The sequence below is a fragment of the Aspergillus vadensis genome (assembly GCF_003184925.1).
Source record: "Aspergillus vadensis CBS 113365 unplaced genomic scaffold BO88scaffold_2, whole genome shotgun sequence".
Lineage (NCBI taxonomy): Eukaryota > Fungi > Ascomycota > Eurotiomycetes > Eurotiales > Aspergillaceae > Aspergillus > Aspergillus vadensis.
The window spans coordinates 1,157,138-1,175,082 of record NW_020292040.1 but is presented as its reverse complement, the minus strand read 5'-3'; the positions used below and the strand labels follow the sequence as shown (position 1 = coordinate 1,175,082).

At 50.4% G+C, this 17,945-nt stretch overlaps 5 protein-coding genes across 5 annotated transcripts; 1 reads left to right on the top strand and 4 right to left on the bottom strand.

Moving 5' to 3' along the window:
• Positions 1-2,722: 2,722 nt before the first annotated feature.
• Positions 2,723-3,129, top strand: BO88DRAFT_449450 (uncharacterized protein; the record flags this gene model as incomplete). The annotated part of the gene is made up of 3 exons (XM_025710496.1): positions 2,723-2,868; positions 2,957-2,995; positions 3,048-3,129. The coding sequence occupies 3 exons, from the start codon at positions 2,723-2,725 to the stop codon at positions 3,127-3,129; spliced, it is 267 nt and encodes an 88-aa protein (XP_025567373.1).
• A 52-nt stretch (positions 3,130-3,181) lies between these two features.
• Positions 3,182-5,997, bottom strand: BO88DRAFT_468143 (GPI ethanolamine phosphate transferase 3; the record flags this gene model as incomplete). The annotated part of the gene is made up of 2 exons (XM_025711546.1): positions 3,182-5,885; positions 5,936-5,997. The coding sequence occupies 2 exons, from the start codon at positions 5,995-5,997 to the stop codon at positions 3,182-3,184; spliced, it is 2,766 nt and encodes a 921-aa protein (XP_025567372.1).
• A 1,042-nt stretch (positions 5,998-7,039) lies between these two features.
• Positions 7,040-10,165, bottom strand: BO88DRAFT_440794 (uncharacterized protein). The gene is made up of 3 exons (XM_025709828.1): positions 8,869-10,165; positions 8,004-8,305; positions 7,040-7,925 (listed from the first exon to the last, which is right to left on the bottom strand). Exons 1-3 carry the CDS (start codon positions 10,094-10,096, stop codon positions 7,179-7,181), a joined length of 2,277 nt encoding a protein of 758 aa, XP_025567371.1. The 5' UTR covers positions 10,097-10,165; the 3' UTR covers positions 7,040-7,178.
• A 254-nt stretch (positions 10,166-10,419) lies between these two features.
• Positions 10,420-12,244, bottom strand: BO88DRAFT_331285 (pyridoxal phosphate-dependent aminotransferase; the record flags this gene model as incomplete). The annotated part of the gene is made up of 4 exons (XM_025702668.1): positions 10,420-11,021; positions 11,093-11,378; positions 11,464-11,939; positions 12,163-12,244. The coding sequence occupies 4 exons, from the start codon at positions 12,242-12,244 to the stop codon at positions 10,420-10,422; spliced, it is 1,446 nt and encodes a 481-aa protein (XP_025567370.1).
• A 2,144-nt stretch (positions 12,245-14,388) lies between these two features.
• On the bottom strand, positions 14,389-17,355 carry BO88DRAFT_331331 (Rho family guanine nucleotide exchange factor CDC24; the record flags this gene model as incomplete). Its single annotated transcript, XM_025702669.1, has 4 exons — positions 14,389-15,758; positions 15,817-16,003; positions 16,074-16,322; positions 16,381-17,355. 4 exons carry the CDS (start codon positions 17,353-17,355, stop codon positions 14,389-14,391), a joined length of 2,781 nt encoding a protein of 926 aa, XP_025567369.1.
• Positions 17,356-17,945: the final 590 nt, after the last annotated feature.

Here is a 17,945-nt window from a genome sequence, read left to right as displayed (position 1 = left end):
AGTAACATCTGAATTGTTATGTAGTAAGCTGAAGTAGATATAGTATATTGTCTTACGACTGCCGGCTCCACAATCCTTCCTTAGCTACTAGCACTTAATCGAACAATCGGAAATCCAAATCCAAAGTCTAGAGTTAGATAATATATGCTAACTACTTAAGTGTCAACTCAACTCATTTCCCAAAATAAGTCTGATTGCCGACGGAACTTAACTCATTCCTTGTTGTGATCGTCAATCCGTCGCCTATCTGGTTACTAATACTATACTAGTATAGTATACTAGTATACTTAGTAACTAGTGGGTGAGTGTAACAGTGGGTATGACTTACCTATCTGTTCTACTTACAGAGTACATTGGAAAAGATAAAGATAGTCTAGATAGGTAGTAAGTTTAGGTCTGGTTTGGTTTGGTTTGGTTTGGTTTGGTTTGGTTTGGTTTGGTGATATCACTTTTCCTCTCTCAATCCCTGCACTGCAACTGCACTGCACTTCGCTTAGAGATGGAAATGACATGGATGAGATGAGATGAGATGGTTGATACATACATACATGTAATATAACACACGTGGTATATTACCCATTACTTGTATTTGTAAGGTGTATGTATGTATGTATGGTAATATACATATAAATAGATATACCTACTCTCACTACTTATCTATGGGATGATGATGAGGATGATGACAGCCCAAGAAAGTAAAAACAATGCGAAAGGAACACAAATAGATGTGATGATGATGTGATGGGGTTGCTTTTCCTTATCGATCTACCAATCATGGTGTTGATCAAACAGGAAGATAGTAAGTAGGAGCTTGTCGGGGAAATATCGGATTGTTCATATGCTGGTAGTGGTGGTGGTGGTGGCACACCATACCACTCACACGGCTGGCATAAGCAATCAAGCCACCACCACCACTACCATCATTGCTTCTGGGTTGGGTTGGGCTGTGATTGTGGTTGTGGTAGTGGATAAATGTTTATACCCTACAAGTAAAGTATACGATGTGGTAGAATACAAAAGTATACCCTAAAACCATATAGAAAAAAGTAGTAGATTAAGAACAACTATCCATAAAAGCCTCATACATTCACCAAAAGTACTAGCATACTAGCATATACCCCACAGCCTCCTCCAAAGTATCAGTCACCCCATAGTACCCACCCACCCACCCACCGACAGACAGACAGACCAAAATTGAGGCCAGGCCACCACCACTCAAAAACATTCATCCCGCCTAATACACGAACCAACCAATCCCAGAGTAGCGCAGCGCAATCAACAAGGATATAGATAGATTGTACACGTAGCGACCATACAATACTTATACCTTGTACCTACTTCAGTCTATACAGTTAGTTCATAGTTTGATTGATTGATTGTCATATAATACTAGATTATAAGATACCACGCCATCAATCAATCAGTCAATCAATCAGTGTCCTATGTTGGGTTGAATTTCCACTGGACATGATGGGGACAAAAGTACCTTGCATAAGAGTGCTTGCATGGGGTAGACTACTAACTAAGTAGCTAGTGTTGGTTGACATGATGGGTGTGGGGGGTGTGCTGTATCTTTTCTTTTTCTTTTCTTTTTTTTTGTAGGTGCTCATATTTGGGAAGTACTCCGTACTTCGTTGTCAGTGAGTGTACTGCTGTCTACTAAGGGGATGGTGGTGTGTTCCAGGTGGTTGTGTGAGGGAGTATATCTACCTATCAGATTCTAGGCCAATTTCACTGGGTAGATAGTGGTAGGGTAGGGATACTAGTGAGTAGAGGTATAAGGGTAGCAGTTGACTAAGTACTACGATGTCAGTTGTCATCAATCAATCAATTTCATACACATAGTGTTTCGAATTAAGATCATTATATTCAGCTGGTCTCATGATCAACTCACCTGATCACTCATAAATTATCTCTTCTCGGTATCGAGCAGCTATACACACCCCTGTAGTAGCGATCCATAACATATTGTTACGTGCATACCTATCCATTCTATACGTATACCTACAGCAACAGCATAACTACTCAATGCATGCCATCGGTTCACCGGCACGGCACAATCCGACAAACACATAGATAGCTTACTGTTCCACAATCCCCTCTAAACGCCATGGCAATCCCACGCCACGGGGTAAGCTCCTCATGATCATGGAAGAGTCGTATTCAGTACCTGGCTGTGTTACCTTGTGTGAGTGTTGTGTATTCTCCGATTAGGGTGATTGATAAGGGGTCGTTGGTCCGAGGCCGAGGCTGAAGTGGAAGCGTTGAACGGTCTGGGGTATCTTGCTCTGAGGATCTCTTGTAGGTTCGTTCATAGGGAGTGTATATATACTGCTGCTGTACTTGCCATGCATTGATTTCTGTGGTATATGTATGTATATATCAGTTCAATCTCAATTTCAACGCATATCATGAGCGGGTCAACACCAAAGAAAATGTAGCGAAAGTAAGCTTACAACTCTCCTCTCACAAACAAGCCCTCATCACTCATCCTATCCATATACCGGCCTCATCTCAAAGTCTAGATGCTCAGCTGCCAACTTATCTAGACAATAGAAGTATATTCTGTACCACATCGGAATGTATCCATCATGGACAAAGACAACTCGAGACCTGAATCTCGAACATAAAAGCACCTAAATCTCCTGTCCCCTTCGGTATCGACATCAGCATCACTACCACTTTCCTCAAGCATCACAATTCGAACCGAAGCAGTGACAAAATGCGTTTCACTATCCCTCTTACCCTCTTCTTCGCCGCCCTGGCTATCGCTGCTCCGGCCGCGGAGGCAGACAATGATGTCGACGCTGCAGTGTCTGAGGACCCTGGTCTGGCTGATGCGCAGCGCTGTCGGCCAGGATATAGACAGTGCATGGATGTGTGTCTCCTTTTCTCTATTTTTCTGTCTCTTTCGACTAGAAGGTCTTGATAAGACGGGTTAGCTAACGAAGTGTAGAACTGCAACCGTCACCACGGAGGTGAACGTTGCTTCCGGGTAACTCCAGCTTCTTTATCGTCTCAGTAACAAGCCGTCTAACAATACATAGGCCTGCTGGGCTCACTACTGCTAGTGACTTGCCCCATACACACCTGATTGATTGTCGGGTAGTCTCCAGACACAGTGATTGATTTGATTGTGCTCGTTCCGTTGACGTCAACGCCAGCTATTGTCCTTCTTTAACTAAATCGAGCTGTTTATGTCACTTCCTTCCACGCGTAAGCCAGACTCAGTAGTCAGTATTACCGGATTCAGCAAAGCAAGAACGTCAACAATCACCAATAACGTCCCTGCCATCAGGAACCTCGGACAGAATATGGCAAAGAGCATCAGATGACGGCGGAGGATACACGCCCATAATGCTGTAAAAGCGGCCCAAACAGTGTATACGGTGCTATGAATGGCCAGGAAGTGTGCTTGGCTCTGCTTGTCTCCCGAGTGAAGAAGAGGCACGGCGCATGCTGCCACGATTGGCGCGCCAAAAGTATTGACGATCACCAGTAGTGGCGACCATGGATACTGTGTATCTCTGAATGGAATGTAGGCTGATTTCCATTGGATGCTGGATAAGGTGGCGTTGTGACCGGTGCTGAAGAAGTGTAATGTCCCGAGGAGGGCTGCTATGGTGGGTTTGATAGAGCTGTTGCTGGGCACGAGATGCCGTAGACTAATGAGCTGGTAGTAGAGAACTGCCAAGGACAGCCCGGCTGTTGGAGTACTTGAGAGAATGCCTGCAAGGAGCATTGCTGTCATGAAGATGAGTGCCCGTTCGAGTGGCCTATGTCTTGGAATGGTTGTTAACGCAGTGGCTAACCCGATAAAGACAATGACTAGCACCATTTGTGCAACAGTCATGCGCAGAGTTTTGGAGATGTCATCTGTGAGAAGGTCTGCCAGCCAGTCGTTGTTACTTGCTGTTTCTAGGGCATTGAAGACGGTGGTGAGCAGCAGCGCACTTGGTATACCGAGTCTGAACCAGAACAGGTTTCCAGCCGTACGGTCTTGCAGAGCTAGTCGAGTGATGTATAACACAGCCACGGCAGTAATGACCGTGCTCGATAGCTGCCAAACCCAGCTGCTCTCCAAACGATAGAATGACGTTCTGCAGAATGGCAGCTGCTCTTCGCGACAAGCCCGACTGAGTGAGACGACTCGACTTAGAAGCATGAATATCGCCGAGCAAGACGCCTCACGTACACCCTTTGCATGGTTTGACGCACCAAGAGTGCATAGTCCGAATGTCGAGAGAAAGACCAAAACCACACGGTCCTCCCAGATGGTGTAGGAATTTGAAGCAAATCCGATGCCGAGAAGTAGAGTGAACATCACGGCCTGCCAGCTCCAAACTCCCTCCGGAAGGCACCTGCGCAAGATAGTCAAACCAGTCTGCCACATATTCCACACAACGCTGCCTAAAGCAGCGCCCAGGATCACACCATCCGTGAGGGAACATTGAGCAAAGTCAGCCAAAGCAACATGACCAGCCACAGTAACAATCCCCATCACAATCCCCACTACCATCCCAGACCATTTCCTCAAGCCAGACCTCTCATCCACCTGGGGGCATACCAGGATCACCACACTCAGCAACAGAACCATCATCCCCTCGACCATCTTCAGCGGATCAAACTGAGCCCACATACGCCTATACCCCTCTAGCATCCTCCCTTGATACCCCCTCAACCTCTGATAATACTCCCTCAGTGCCTCCTCATCCCCAAAATCCACCTCACCATCATACCATCCATCCCACCCAACCACCCCCTCCCATCCATACCTCTCATACTCCATCGTAAACCTCTGAATCTGCGCCCCAACCAACGCATTAACCTCCACCAAGCGTCTCCAATCCCTCCCCTCCCTCCCAGCAAACGCCTCCTCAATCGGCCGTCCCAGGTTACTAAACGGCACCGGCACGCCCATCAACAACGCCAACGTGCTCACAAAGTCCACCTGCGGCGTATCTCTCCCCACAACACCAGTAACACCATCACCATCAACAACCCCCCAAACCTCCCTCGTCGAATACATCCACAACGCAGTCCGTACCTCATCCCCGGTCTCACCCCCATGATTCCCATTCTCATCCATCCCATGATCCCCCATAACAACCAACAACGTCTCATCATCCACACTCTCCATAACCCTCTTAACAATCCCATCCATCTGAGCCAACTTGTCCCTCATGCTCTCATGCCCCGGCCCAAACCGATGTCCAACGTGATCAACACCCAGGAAATGGGCGATGATCACGTCCCACTCCCCCTCTGCCCCAATTTTACCCTTGAGTAAAGGTACCAAATGCTCATACACCCCATCATCAACCGTATGTAAATCCTCCACTAGGAACGATTCATACGGACGTGACAGGGTAGGGTCAAAGTATCCCGGGAAAAGTTTCATCCAGGTATCATCGCCCAACAGGACGAGACGTTTCCCTGCGTCATGGAGTTGAGATATCAGGTTATCTTCTGTGACTGCTGAGCCGGCGAAGTTGGACCCTGCTTCGATGAAGGTGGGTAGAGTGCCTGTCGTGAGGGCTTTCAGGCGCTGGAGGGTGGTGGTGGGTGGGTCGGCGATGAAGGGGTAGAGGAGGGCATTGTGGGGGGTGGTGAGGGCTGTGGTGTGCAGGATGGTGAGGGCGTTGTGGTATGTTTTGTTGTTGGTGGTGGAGGTGGTCGGAATGGTGAAGTCGTAGCGGAGGGCGTCGATGAGGAGGATGATGGCTTTGGTGAAGGTCGGGGGTATCCAGCAGGTTGTAGTAGTAGTGTTGGTGGTGGTGATTATGGGAATGGGAGGATGGGAGCAATTGCTTTTCAAGTCGAGGGTTTGGCGTGTGAGGAGGAAGCCTTTGGTGAAGAGGTATAGGCCTGTGGTGTGGAGGAGGCTGGATGTTGTTCAGTTAGTCAATTGAGCTGGGAGATGTAGTATACATACAGAATGTAAAGGAAGAAGAGTGGCAGATGCCATCTGCTGGTGGTGGTAGTTGATGGGCCCATGCTGTGCTGGTATAGATGCTGCAGTGCATATCAATCAGACTATACTATCTGTCGTATCATCTATCGACAGCGTACACAGATGATGATGATCACCACCTTCTTCTTCACTTAGCAGAAGCAAATCAACAACCAGGCAGCTCTATTTACAACCCACAGGCAATAGTTTCCTTAGTATTTGTGGCACAAACTCTCCCCTGTGTAACCATCACACAACAGTCAAATTCACTTCAACCTCATCAAAACGAAGTAACTACTGTATACAGATCGATACTCTCCCAGACAGAAAAGGAAATAAACCGTCACGATACCAATACACACCACACCTGTATTTCAATACCAAACCCATACTAACTATACATACTACTTACATAACCAAGCAACTAACTGGTTAACTAACTAACTAACCTACTGCAGTCTAACCAACCAACTAAGTAACTAGGTTACTAATTCTCCGCCGCCAACCACCCCTTAGCGAAGTGGATAAGTAACAACTTACAGTAATAGATAAGTAGCTAGCCTGAGGCTACGCTACTACTACTGCTGCTTGCTGCTGATCAATTGCGCTCGTATTGGGGGGACAATCTTAGCCCGATGCGGGAAGCATTAGCGAGGACAAATATGGTTGGTCGGTGAAGGGGGAGAAGATCGTAATCAACCTAGGTACGTAGTTTTATGTTTGTAAACTAAATCGAGATGACAGCTTAGTTACTAAGTTACTTACTTTACGTGTGACAAGTAAACTGCTGTAGTAGCAAACCAGGTAGTTTGGGGGCCGTTTACCTGGTTGACTTAATCTAGGTTGATGGTAATGAGAAGAGCTTGTTTTTGACTTTTTAGGGGAAGCTTTGAAAGCTATTATGGGGATTGGGGTAATTACTTTCCGTGGGTCGGATGGGGATGGAGATGGGGGAGGGTTATGCTTAATGGGTGTATGATGTGGTCTGTGTAATTTGTCTGGAGTTCTTTTGGGGAATAGTTGATATATGCCGGGTTATAGTGGGTGATATTATTACAGTGAGACAGTTCAGTGACGAAAGCAGTTGTTTTGTTCCCAGTTCATTGAATGGTTCCTTGTATATACCCATGTCCATACCCTTTCTATGATAATCCTATACAAACCTAACCCTCCCTCTCTCCATATATTCTTATATACCAATAATATACCCCAAATAAAGAGTCGTTTACCAACTCGTAACCCCTCTCTCCCTATCAAACCCACCCCTCAGCTGCTCTCCCGGCTTAACCACCTTCCCTTGCAACACCGTATACCGCACAATATTCTCACAATCCTGGGGTCTTACCCTCGCAAGCCAGATACCCTGCGCCGCACCCTCTTCCTCCTCAGTCCCCTCCGTCTTCTTATACCACTCAAAGTCCCGTCTCCGATAGATGATCACGTTCGCCGCATACTTATGTCCACCCACATGGTTGATAAAGTAGATTCCCACACCCCCAGGCCTCTCATCATCCATGTCCCGATACAGGCCTAGATGGCGCAAATGGCGCTCGAATTCCTTGCGAAGAAGCGGAGCGGACTGTCCGCAGCGGGCGTCGCGGGTGCGGTGGGAGCAGAGCAGGATGACGGCGGAGTGAGGGGAGGGACGGGAGCGGAGGGAGGTGAGGGATTGGATGTCGGTGATGTTCTCTTCTTCTTCTTCTTGTTGTTGTTGTTGTTCTTCAGTCGAGGGCTGCTGCTGCTGTTGTTGTTCACTCTCATCATTGTTGTTGTTGTTTCCACCAACCAACGGGGTCGTAGTCGTCGGCGAGCGATTCACAAAATACTTGATCAAATCCGGGGCCAGCTGCGGCGTGACATGATCGACGATAGTAAACCTGGGCAGAAGCAACACAGTCGTAGGCTGTTTCCCCGCATCATGATAATGATATTCATCCGGGACGGGCATATTGGAGGCGGACAATTTCAGTTTCTAGACATAGCCACCCCACACCGATTAGCTTCGCGCAGCCAGGACAAACAAACTGCAACAGTGGCAGTGAGATCATACCCCATTACTAGGCACCAACCCCCCCTTCTCAATCGCCTCCATCACACTCCCCTCTTCATCCGCAACATCCCTCACCCAATCCGTCTTCCCAGTCGCAACCAGCACATGCGTCGACCAGCCATTAATATTCCCGTACATGGTATCTTCCTGATCGACATCGAATTTAGCGGGGTATTTCACCGTGCAGGACGCACAGTCATGCAGACATTCCTCGCCGTCCACGGCGGGGTCGGTCTTGGGGAAGAGGGTATCGACCGATGGCGTAGCATCATCATCATTCTCCTCCTGGGGTTTGGGACTGTCTTTGGGACTATCCTGCGGGGTTGCCGAGGGGGTCGGGGTGAAGAATGAGCGACCTCGTTGGAGGATGGATTGCATTGTGAATATATATAGTAGCGTAGCAAGGGGGTGAGAAAGAAAAAGGAGGGAGGAGAAGTTGAATAGGAGCAGGGGAAAAAAGAAAAGGTAATATCTTTTTCTTTCATTCGGACTTTTGGGAACCGCCAGATCTTATCAATCGCCGCGCGCGCCTTGCCAAGGACGGAAAGCCACGCCGACACGGTTGTGATGCGGCTTGTGGTCGGTTGCTGCCGGACCTCCGATTGGCTTACGTCACGGCGAGAGCAACTCTTTGCCGATTAATGAAAGTGGGGGAAGTTCTTTTTTGGGCGTTGGAGGGGAACACAGCGAGCCCAGGGCATGTGGATATATGGGTAATTAAGGCCAATAGGAGACGCTGTGTAACTAATAGTGGCATATTGCGAATCTGAGGGAGAAATCGCATCTTCAATCGTGTAATTATCCAAAATGGTTTTGGTTTTTTGTTTCTCCAATCCTTATCTAGATATCTATGTTTGAGGTCTACCGTCGACGCGGCTGCTGCTGCCAACATTATAAGCGTATGGCAAATCCGTCGGACTCCGGGTCTCGACCAGGCGAATCACGCTCCCTCCAGAGCTACCAGATACATTCGATTGCACTCGTCGAAGCGACCGCATCGATGGCGTCCGAGGAGGCGCCAGGGTTCGCTGCGCCTCCGAGCGTCTCGACCAAACAGGCGACCAGCGACCTTGTCTAGCGCCGTCCCAAGTGGACGCATTCGAAGGCCGCAGGCTATTACTCCGGCCCCGCGACATGGCTTCACTATCGCCATAGGAGTCCACCGTATCGGTTTCACCTTCCTCGTCCGAAGGCCCGATAAGAGACTCGCTCTCAGCCTGGGAACTCCCACCACCCCGCACCTCATCCAAGATCTGGGGATCCAAAACCTTCATCCCCCTCAGGAGCTCCGCAAACACATGCATCAGTGTCCTGAATTCAGCCTCGTGTAGCTCACGCGTTGAAAAGCGCGCCCGCTCATACAGAGCGACAAATTCCATCCCAATCTCCGGCGGATCAACCACATTCAGCGCAGTCAAATGCTGCAAATACCCCCGCAGACCCATCGATATCGGCCGCCGTAATACTTCCACCACCCGCGTGTCAGGAATCGACTCTTCGGTCTCGGGAAATGGCGCGTGAAGCGCCCGCTGGGTGGCCGTGAAGATCGGGTCGGGAGGAGCGAGCGACACTGCCTTGGCTTCGATGAGGTGAGGCAGTTCCTGGACTACAGTCCGATAGGGAAGGTCGGGCAGGTCGGGACATGAGGGCGAGGACCATCCGGGGTGCTCGACTTGACCCCAGGGTGGATTGTCGTAGTCCACCAAGAGCGATTCGTAGCCTGTGAAATCATGTCCGTCGGCTGCAATGTCCCTGGGTCGAGCCTGGTAGGCTATGATTGCACTATGCGCCAGGCCCTCCTTAACCAGTCGGCGCACACTCTTGCCGACGTCTTCGCGCTCGACGGGGATCCATGCTTTGGGGATGCCGGAGAGGACAGTTCGGTTCGTATATATACGCGTGGTGTAGATTAGGACCGCGAGAATGAAGGTGACAACGTAGCCGCCGGTGATGATGAAGATGTTCGTGAGGCGCTGCGTGATGTAGCACTGGTAGATCGCATCGGCGGGAGTCAGGATGATGGAGAGGAACAGAACCAAGGAGAAGAAGGTGAAGACAGTTAGGTTCAGGACGCGCTGAACGTTGATGGCCATAACCGCGAGCACGTCATATTGCGCCGCAGTACCGGCTGCTCTCAGGTGCCAGCAACTGGGCGGTAGAAGAAATACTGAGTAGCTGGAATTAAGGGGATGTCCATTGCGACCGTGAGATGAGCTGTGATCACGTGATGAATGTGGGCGCGATCGACATTCGTCTTCCTGTACGGATACTGTCTCGGATGCAGCGAGGACAAGAACAAGCCATTCCTACCATATCTACTATGTTTCTGTGATAATCAATATGGCTTCCCAAAGGTATATATGCCTACGCTTATGCTCTATTGCTCTACGTGTATAAATGCTAGGAATCACGACCTTTAGTCGTCCTGGACAGCCACCTCGTCCTCCCACTGAGGCTCGAACTGCGCCCGAGCCCGGCGGATGACCCGCTCGATACCGTCCAGACCCATCTTCAGGACATCCATCTTCGGACCGTAACTCAGACGAACGAAGTGGTGGCAAGGGCTGTCGAACAGGTCTCTTCTGTGGGCGGGGTTCAGGTCGAAGAAGATACCAGGAACCACAATGACCTTCTCGGTCAAGAGGGCGTTGAAGAAGTTCAGTCCGTCGGACAGGTTGGCCTCCTTGGGGAGAGGAGGGTCCAGGGAGGTCAGGTCAAGCCAGATGTAGAAGGTGGCCTGGGGCACCTCGTCGATGCGGAAACCGATCTCACGCAGGCGGCCAACGACGAAGTCTCTCTTCTCGCGGAAGTGCACCTGGAGGGCCTTCATCTCTGCACGCACCAGCGACGGCTCGAGCATGGGAACGGCGGCTTCCTGGAAAGGCGCGTTGGCACCACCGTCCAGGTAGGAACCAGCAGAGCCCAGGGCATCGATGAACTCCTTGGGTCCAACCACCCAGGCGATACGCCAACCCGGAAGACGGAAACGCTTGGTCAGACCGTCAATCAAAAGCACATCTGTGAGAGTCAGCATGGCAGGAACAACCTGCACCGGTTCTCGTTTGTTCAGGGAGGGTCAGCGGGCGAACCATCTTTGTTGACATCTTCGACGTTGGTGGCACCACTGATCGTGGTTCCGTCACAGTCGGTAGTGTAGTTGTAACCGCCGTAGAACTCATCCAGGATCAGAGTCGCACGATCTCTGCAGATGTCCTGGATCTGAGCAAGCTCGGGGTTGGAGACAAAGTGTCCGGTAGGGTTACGAGGGTTGGAGGTCAACAACACAGACGTTCCACGAGCGATCTCCTCGGCAATCTTGTCGGGGTGGATTGCGTAGTGGTCGTCTTGGGCGAGGGGAATGGGAATAGGAGCGATCTAGATGCAGAGTTAGCCACCGTATACAACCCCGAGCCCACTGTTCACTGCTGCCATTCCACTAGCAGCACTGGTTTGCACTCACGTTCTTGAACAGCGACAACATCTCGGAGTACGCCGAGTAATCAGGGATAGGGAAAGACAAGTACGAGTTTCCCAGAATAGCAGCGATACGGATCAGACCCGCACGACCACCGGGGACAATGCAGACGTTCTCCCAAGTGTACTGACTAGCCTTGCCCTGACGGTAATGCTCATTGTAGAGGCGAGCGACGGCGGCACGCAGAGGCTTGATACCGGCGGTGGGACCGTACTCACGGGCGGCGGAGGTGATAGGGATGGAAGTCGGACGAGGGAAACTGCCCTCGATCTCATCGTCGGCTTCAGGGGCACCCTGACCTAGGTTGGCCCAGGAGTGAGGATCCTCAGCATAACCATGTTCAGTGGCACGCTCAGTACACCAGACAACACCGGTGGAGGCACGGGAGGCATCGAGACCGGCATGGGGACGGTGACCTTCGTGGGCGCTACGGAACTGACGGTGGGTTTCGGAACGAAGTTCTGCATGACAGGATGTGATGTTAGTTGGAATGTATGCAATAGTCCATGACTAGTAGCTTGTGTTGTTGAAGGAAGCGGAGGATTATGTGCCCCTCAAGCACAAGGCTGAGCAGCATTGCTGCATGCAGTGGGAGCATGTATAGAAGCAAGAGTGCACGGAACATGACTTCTTCAAATGAAGAAAAGAATAAAAGGAAGACATATGTATATATGAACCACGTACCATTCTCAGACAACTCCTTACCGACCGAGAAGCGGCGGTTGGAGGGGCGCAGGATGCTCAAGCGGCGGCCGGAGAAAGACATGCTGGGCTGCTTTTGCCAAGTCGCAAATTCTGGGGAAGAATGCAATCTAGTGTATGCAAGCTATCGGAGTTCCCTGGATCTGAAGGGGGTAAGAAAGGATTATTAAGTAAGAATTGAAAAATTCTGTAAAATGGTACGAATAGACAACAGGGGGGATAAAAAAGATAGGCAAGTAGCAGAGCAAAGATAGAACTTACTCTCCAAAAGAACAAGAGTTGGAGAAAAGCGAATTAAGAGGGGAGAGAGAGGAGAGGATATATCAATAAATAAGAATGAAGAGGATAGTCAGACAGACCAGATAATAAAATAAAAAGGGAAATAAAAAAAGTAACCAGAAAAGAAAAAGGTACAAGTAATTTTTTCTCTTGTTAAGGCGTTAAGGATGGATGGCTCCCTCCAACTCATTGCTTTGCCTTGTTGGTCTTGCTGTTCTCCAACTTTTCCTTTCCGCCCAATCTACTCTCTCACTCACTCTACGGCATATCGCCTTCCCAGATCCAGACCCAGACTCAGACAAACTACTACGTACAAGGTACCAACCAAACCACCCACCATTCTCCCTTTTCCCTAACTCCTCTCTCATCTGCGACAAATAATAATAATAATAATAACACCTACTAGTAGTTTCAGCCCGCAGGCACCAGTCAACTTTCTTGACAAAATTAGAAGGAAGAAAGAGAGAGCGAGCGAAATAATCGCGCAACTGCCGCCTCTTCCAGGGAAAGCAAAGCAAAAAGAGCAGCCTTACAAACCAACCGTAAAATGCCTCACAACTACTACTAAACTGAACTACTAGTTTCGAGGGTTTCGCGGTCCAACTGCCACACACACACCGCATACGTGACGAATCGTCGAAACCCACCCAACCGTCGTCCAGACCGCAATCATTTTCCCGTGGCTCAGTCCCGATCGACGGGCTCCAAGTGGACTCTTCTTAAGTTCTTTCGGCTGGGATCCGACACCGGCTCCATTGAATCCCAAATCATCTACCATAAGTATTCCCTTCCGAGACCATACAAACTTACAAAGTACTTACGGTAGTAGTAGTATCGATTTCCGGCCCCAAACAGCGAATGACGAGTGGCGGTGGCTGCTGCCCCCCCTTATTCCCTTATCCCCTATCGATCTTGTCTACCTATCTATCTTTGGTATACAATCGGATGGACGGCATCTCAAGACTTTGCGACCTGTCTAATGACAAACAGGGACTGGACGTACACCCACCCACACCCCCTTTCAGCCCTTTCAGGCCCCCGTTGGTTTGGACCGTGGAGTGCCCGAAGTTCCACTTCTCGGTACTGATGGATCCGTGGAATTATGGCGCCCGCCAGGTACTTAGTAACTTATTAACTTACTAACTCACTAACCAGCCGATCTCCTATCTCCTCCCTACTCCTTTCAGGTTTATTTTTGGAGCTATTATCTTCGCCGTTGTTCATACTCTATATCTGCACCCAGCACCAAGGAAATCTAAGGTCGTAATACTATCATTGACAGGGCCAGCACGGAAGCCAGCAAAGAAAAAACAGAAAGGGGTAAAAAGCAACAAATCAAGCACAACAGATGAGGTACCGCAACATCAAAGTCCATCCCAAGGCCAAATATGCAGGAACACTATACAGCTCATCTCGTATGTCCGACATCCGTCCTGCGCAATCAATGAAAAATCGGAAAGCCAACAAGCGGTATACATACATCATGCAGTCATGGTAGATCAGTTCAAATGGAGAGTCATCAACATTTCCCAGAGCAGAGAGCCGCCTCTCCCAAATCCCAACAGGGTGTCCGAAGTAAACCCACAGAACCCGCTCCTTGCTAGGGTCCATCAAGAATCAAGCGCCCCGGCCGATAATCCTTTTTTGCCTCTCCCTTAACCCATGCGAATAGAATCAGTAGCCTCTCCAACGCTCTCCAGCCAATCCAGTTGGATGTGAGTCGTCAACTAAACCAAGGAGACAACACCGGTGACAATGTCTCATCTCTTGCCAACTCACACAGGAGATGCGGAGAGTAATCAAATGCAGCGATGGTCGGAGAACCAAGGACGAAAAGTAACGGTAGGAAACAAAGTAAGGTAGTGAGAAAATAAGCAGAAAATAATCTTCAGTACTGGAACATATGCCATTGCTCCAGCTCTATCATATCTAAGTCTCCACTGCCTGACAGTAGAGCTGAATCTCTCCTACTTGACCCCTAGCGAGCATGTCACGCTGTTGTTCGCGCCACTCCATGAATGCCAGTTGAACGGCCTCGTCGCTGTCAATCGTGACGAAATCTCCGTCTTCGTCCCGGTATCGTAGCCTGACTGACTTGCTGCCAATGGAGCGATTGGTAAATCGGGCCAGCTTGGCATCCACACGATCGATGAGCGAGCGGAACATGATGTTGCTGGCAATGACGAGAGTGACGTAGTTATCATCGAAATTCACCTTGACCTTGAGTTGCGTCGGCATGAGGGGCTCCTCATCCGGCTCGTGGCTCAGTGGGGAGGTGGGCTGATCAGTGGCCGATGTGCTAGGACGGTAGTCAGAGTACTGGGGCTCGTGGAAATGCGTGTGCGGCACATGCCGGGGATCGGAATGTTGCTGGGAGTTGGAAAGGTGGTTTGCGTTGCGAATGGGGGCGTTGGCATTGGTAGGGGAGTTGTTCTGGCTGCGGTTGGGAGGCGCCATCATGCTGGATATATGAGCGGGAATCGGCGGGACGGGTACGTTGTCGACGGTCTGCATCGTATGGGCGCCCATGTAACGACGCATTTCCGGATTGTGGGTGTGGTTGTGGATATCGGGGCTACTCGCGGATCGCATTCGCTGGGCCATGCCATTTGCCGCCTGGGCCCCTGACATCGGAGGGAGTGAGGGTCGTTGAGCACTTCGTGCATTCGGAGCACCGCTGAAATAAGGATTTGAATTAGGCCCATCTCTTGACGTCGCACGGGACAAAGCCGGGGCTGTATACCGAGCATTTTCTTCATTCCAGTTGGCTGTAGGTGTCACTTGACGACCATGGAAATATCCAGTAGACTGGGAGCTGGACCGTGTAGACGGAGTTTCGGCGACGGGGGAGAAGTAAGACGGAGCATTCCTCTCTGCTGGCGACATACTGCCTCCAGAAAGATGGGTGTGCAGTGACAAATTCGGATCGGGTACAGGTATGCGAGGGCGACCGGAGCTACCGCTGCCTCCTGTGGCTGAACGGGTTCGGAGACTGGTGCTGGAGGCGTTACGGCTCATCGGGAATTCCGAGAAGAAGCCTGCTTCCTGCGTGGCTGCTTGCTCTTCCGCATAATACTCTTGTTCATATGGGTTTGGAATGTTGGACATGGATCGCATGTACGTAAATTCGGTCTCGGAGGTGCCGGTGTTGCGAGCGCTGCGCTGCTCTGCCTGGATCGCCCGTTGCGCCTCGATGTCCCGGCTCCATTTGCGCATGATGTCCTCGTTCGAATAGCGGATGATGAAATTGTCCACGACTCCTGGATCACCCTTCCAGAAGATCTGGATGCGATAAGAGCCTGTCACAAAGTAATTTAGTCAAAGCAGCTCCCGAAAATGTTTGTAAAGTCCTCGTACCTGGCTTGGGAAGGCAGAGCACATCTGTCACGTTCGCCATGTAGATGCGGCCTTTGAGCTGAAGCCGCGGCTTGCCTTTGATCATCGCAGCGGGCTTGTCTTTGCCTAGATTCAGTTTCGACTTTTGCTTGTTAGGGTTGATATCCTTGCAACAAAGGAGTATCCGTTCGAAGAGATAGATATGATACTAATCCAAAAGTCAGCTGGCTGTTCTCTCAACTCCCTCTTTGCAAAAGGGGCCTGGAAAGGCTACTAACCTCTCTCTCCGAGTCTTTGCCATTATCACCCTTGATCACCGAGAAGGTACCAAAACGGAGAAGGTCGCCAAATGCTTCAATCTTCAGAGCCTTCCAGTCATCCACTCGTTCATCAAGGTCTTTGACAGCAGACTGCAGGTGCTCCTTGTCAATGGCATCATTTGCCGAGTCTAAAACGGTTTGGATAGCGTCGATGGCTCGTTGGATGTCAGTCCGGAGGTCGGGGTTTTCTGTTTGCTTCAAAAGTTCCTGTGCGATGGTCAGTAACGAGACTGATGGCTATGTATTGAGACAAGAAAATCCTTACCCCTAACATGAGGGGGTATTTAGTCAGGCGCTGAAAAGGCTTGACAAAGAAACCGTTCAAGGTTGCGGGTTGCGCCACCATCTGTAGCAGGTCCTTGGACCGCGGAGCCATGTGAATCTTGTCCCAATCTCTGAGACAGATCTCATCACAGCGCATCTGGTTGGCGATAAAGGGCTCGTATTGGCGGAAAGCTTCCTCGTGCTGGATAAACAGCTCACCCCAGTTTTGTTTCTCTTCGGGCAGCGCATAGTGCTGTTCAATACGGATCAAGAACCGCTGAGCAAAATCAAGCAGATTGTTGAGATTCAAGAAAATCTGATGGCTAGCATCACCATTTACAGCACTTGTCTCTTCTAACTCCTTCTTCAGGGCCTGTAGATTCTGGAGATGATGAACATAATCGCGCTCCGTTTCCAGTAACTCCTTGAGGATGTGTTCCCGTTTGGTGAGCTTGACGGCACCTTTCGCGGGGGCCCCTGCTCCAATATCCGACGGTCGCTTCAGCTGTCCCTGCATCTCCAGGATGTCCAGAACCCGGTTAACCATCTTGATCACTTTGGTGAAGCCAGTGGTGTTCTCGCCGTAAAGGTCCGTGATAAGGAAGCAGTCTTGCTGAGGGAATCCCAGCTCCTTCAGAGACGCATGGAGGAATTTGAAGGTGGCGGCTTTCGGGCGTTTGGCCTCGGCAACTTTCGTTGTGTCGATTTCCAGGAACTCTTCGGGATCGGAGGCATTGTAGATGGTCAGGAGGGGATAGCCCGTCCGGAGACAATTCCACAGCGACGCCACCGGGTCGGTATTCCCCTGAGCCAGATCGGCTTCCTCCATCTCTCGCATATGGGGTTCGAAGTTCGGTACTTCGGCCAGGCGCTTCTTGAGGTTGACGCAGCTCTGATAGATCGATTCGCCGCCGCGGCGGTTGATGATGTTGTCCTCGGCGATAGGACCGCCATTCATGGTGATGGTCTCAGCCATCTCGACGGGGGGTGGTGGCCGACTCGGACCGTAAGGAGTGGAGGCCGGCGACAATGTGGGGGAGGAGCGAAGGGCTTCAAATCTGCGCAGCAGACCGACGGAGGGAGGAAGAGGAAGGAAATGACAGGCGTGCTTGCACGAGGATCAAGTCGAGCATGGGTCACTGGATGCGAGCCGGTGGACCGATGCGGGATGGATGGGACAAGCGAGCAGCTAAGGAACCTTAGAAGTGGAGATGGTGGTACGTTAACTATTAGTTAAGTCTCCCTAAAAAGCTGAGTCAAACCGCGAGCTGTTGTTCCGTGTCTCGACCCTCGCCGCCAGAAGTCGATCGAATGCGTGAATTTAAAATACACCCTGGGGGGGTCGACGAGTTCACGCGACGAGCCGGATGGGTGATTTTTGTAATTCGGGGAAAGCTCTGGCGCTTTTAATAGAAAAATTAGTATGGCCTTGGCCAGGGACAAATCTCCGGCCCTTGCTGGCGACAGCACCCTTCCTGATCAAAAGATGGCGAACCCGAAACCCAAGAAGGATCGAGAAAAATAGAAATGCTGGGTGTGGGGTTTGATTTGCCGCTGCAGCCAGGC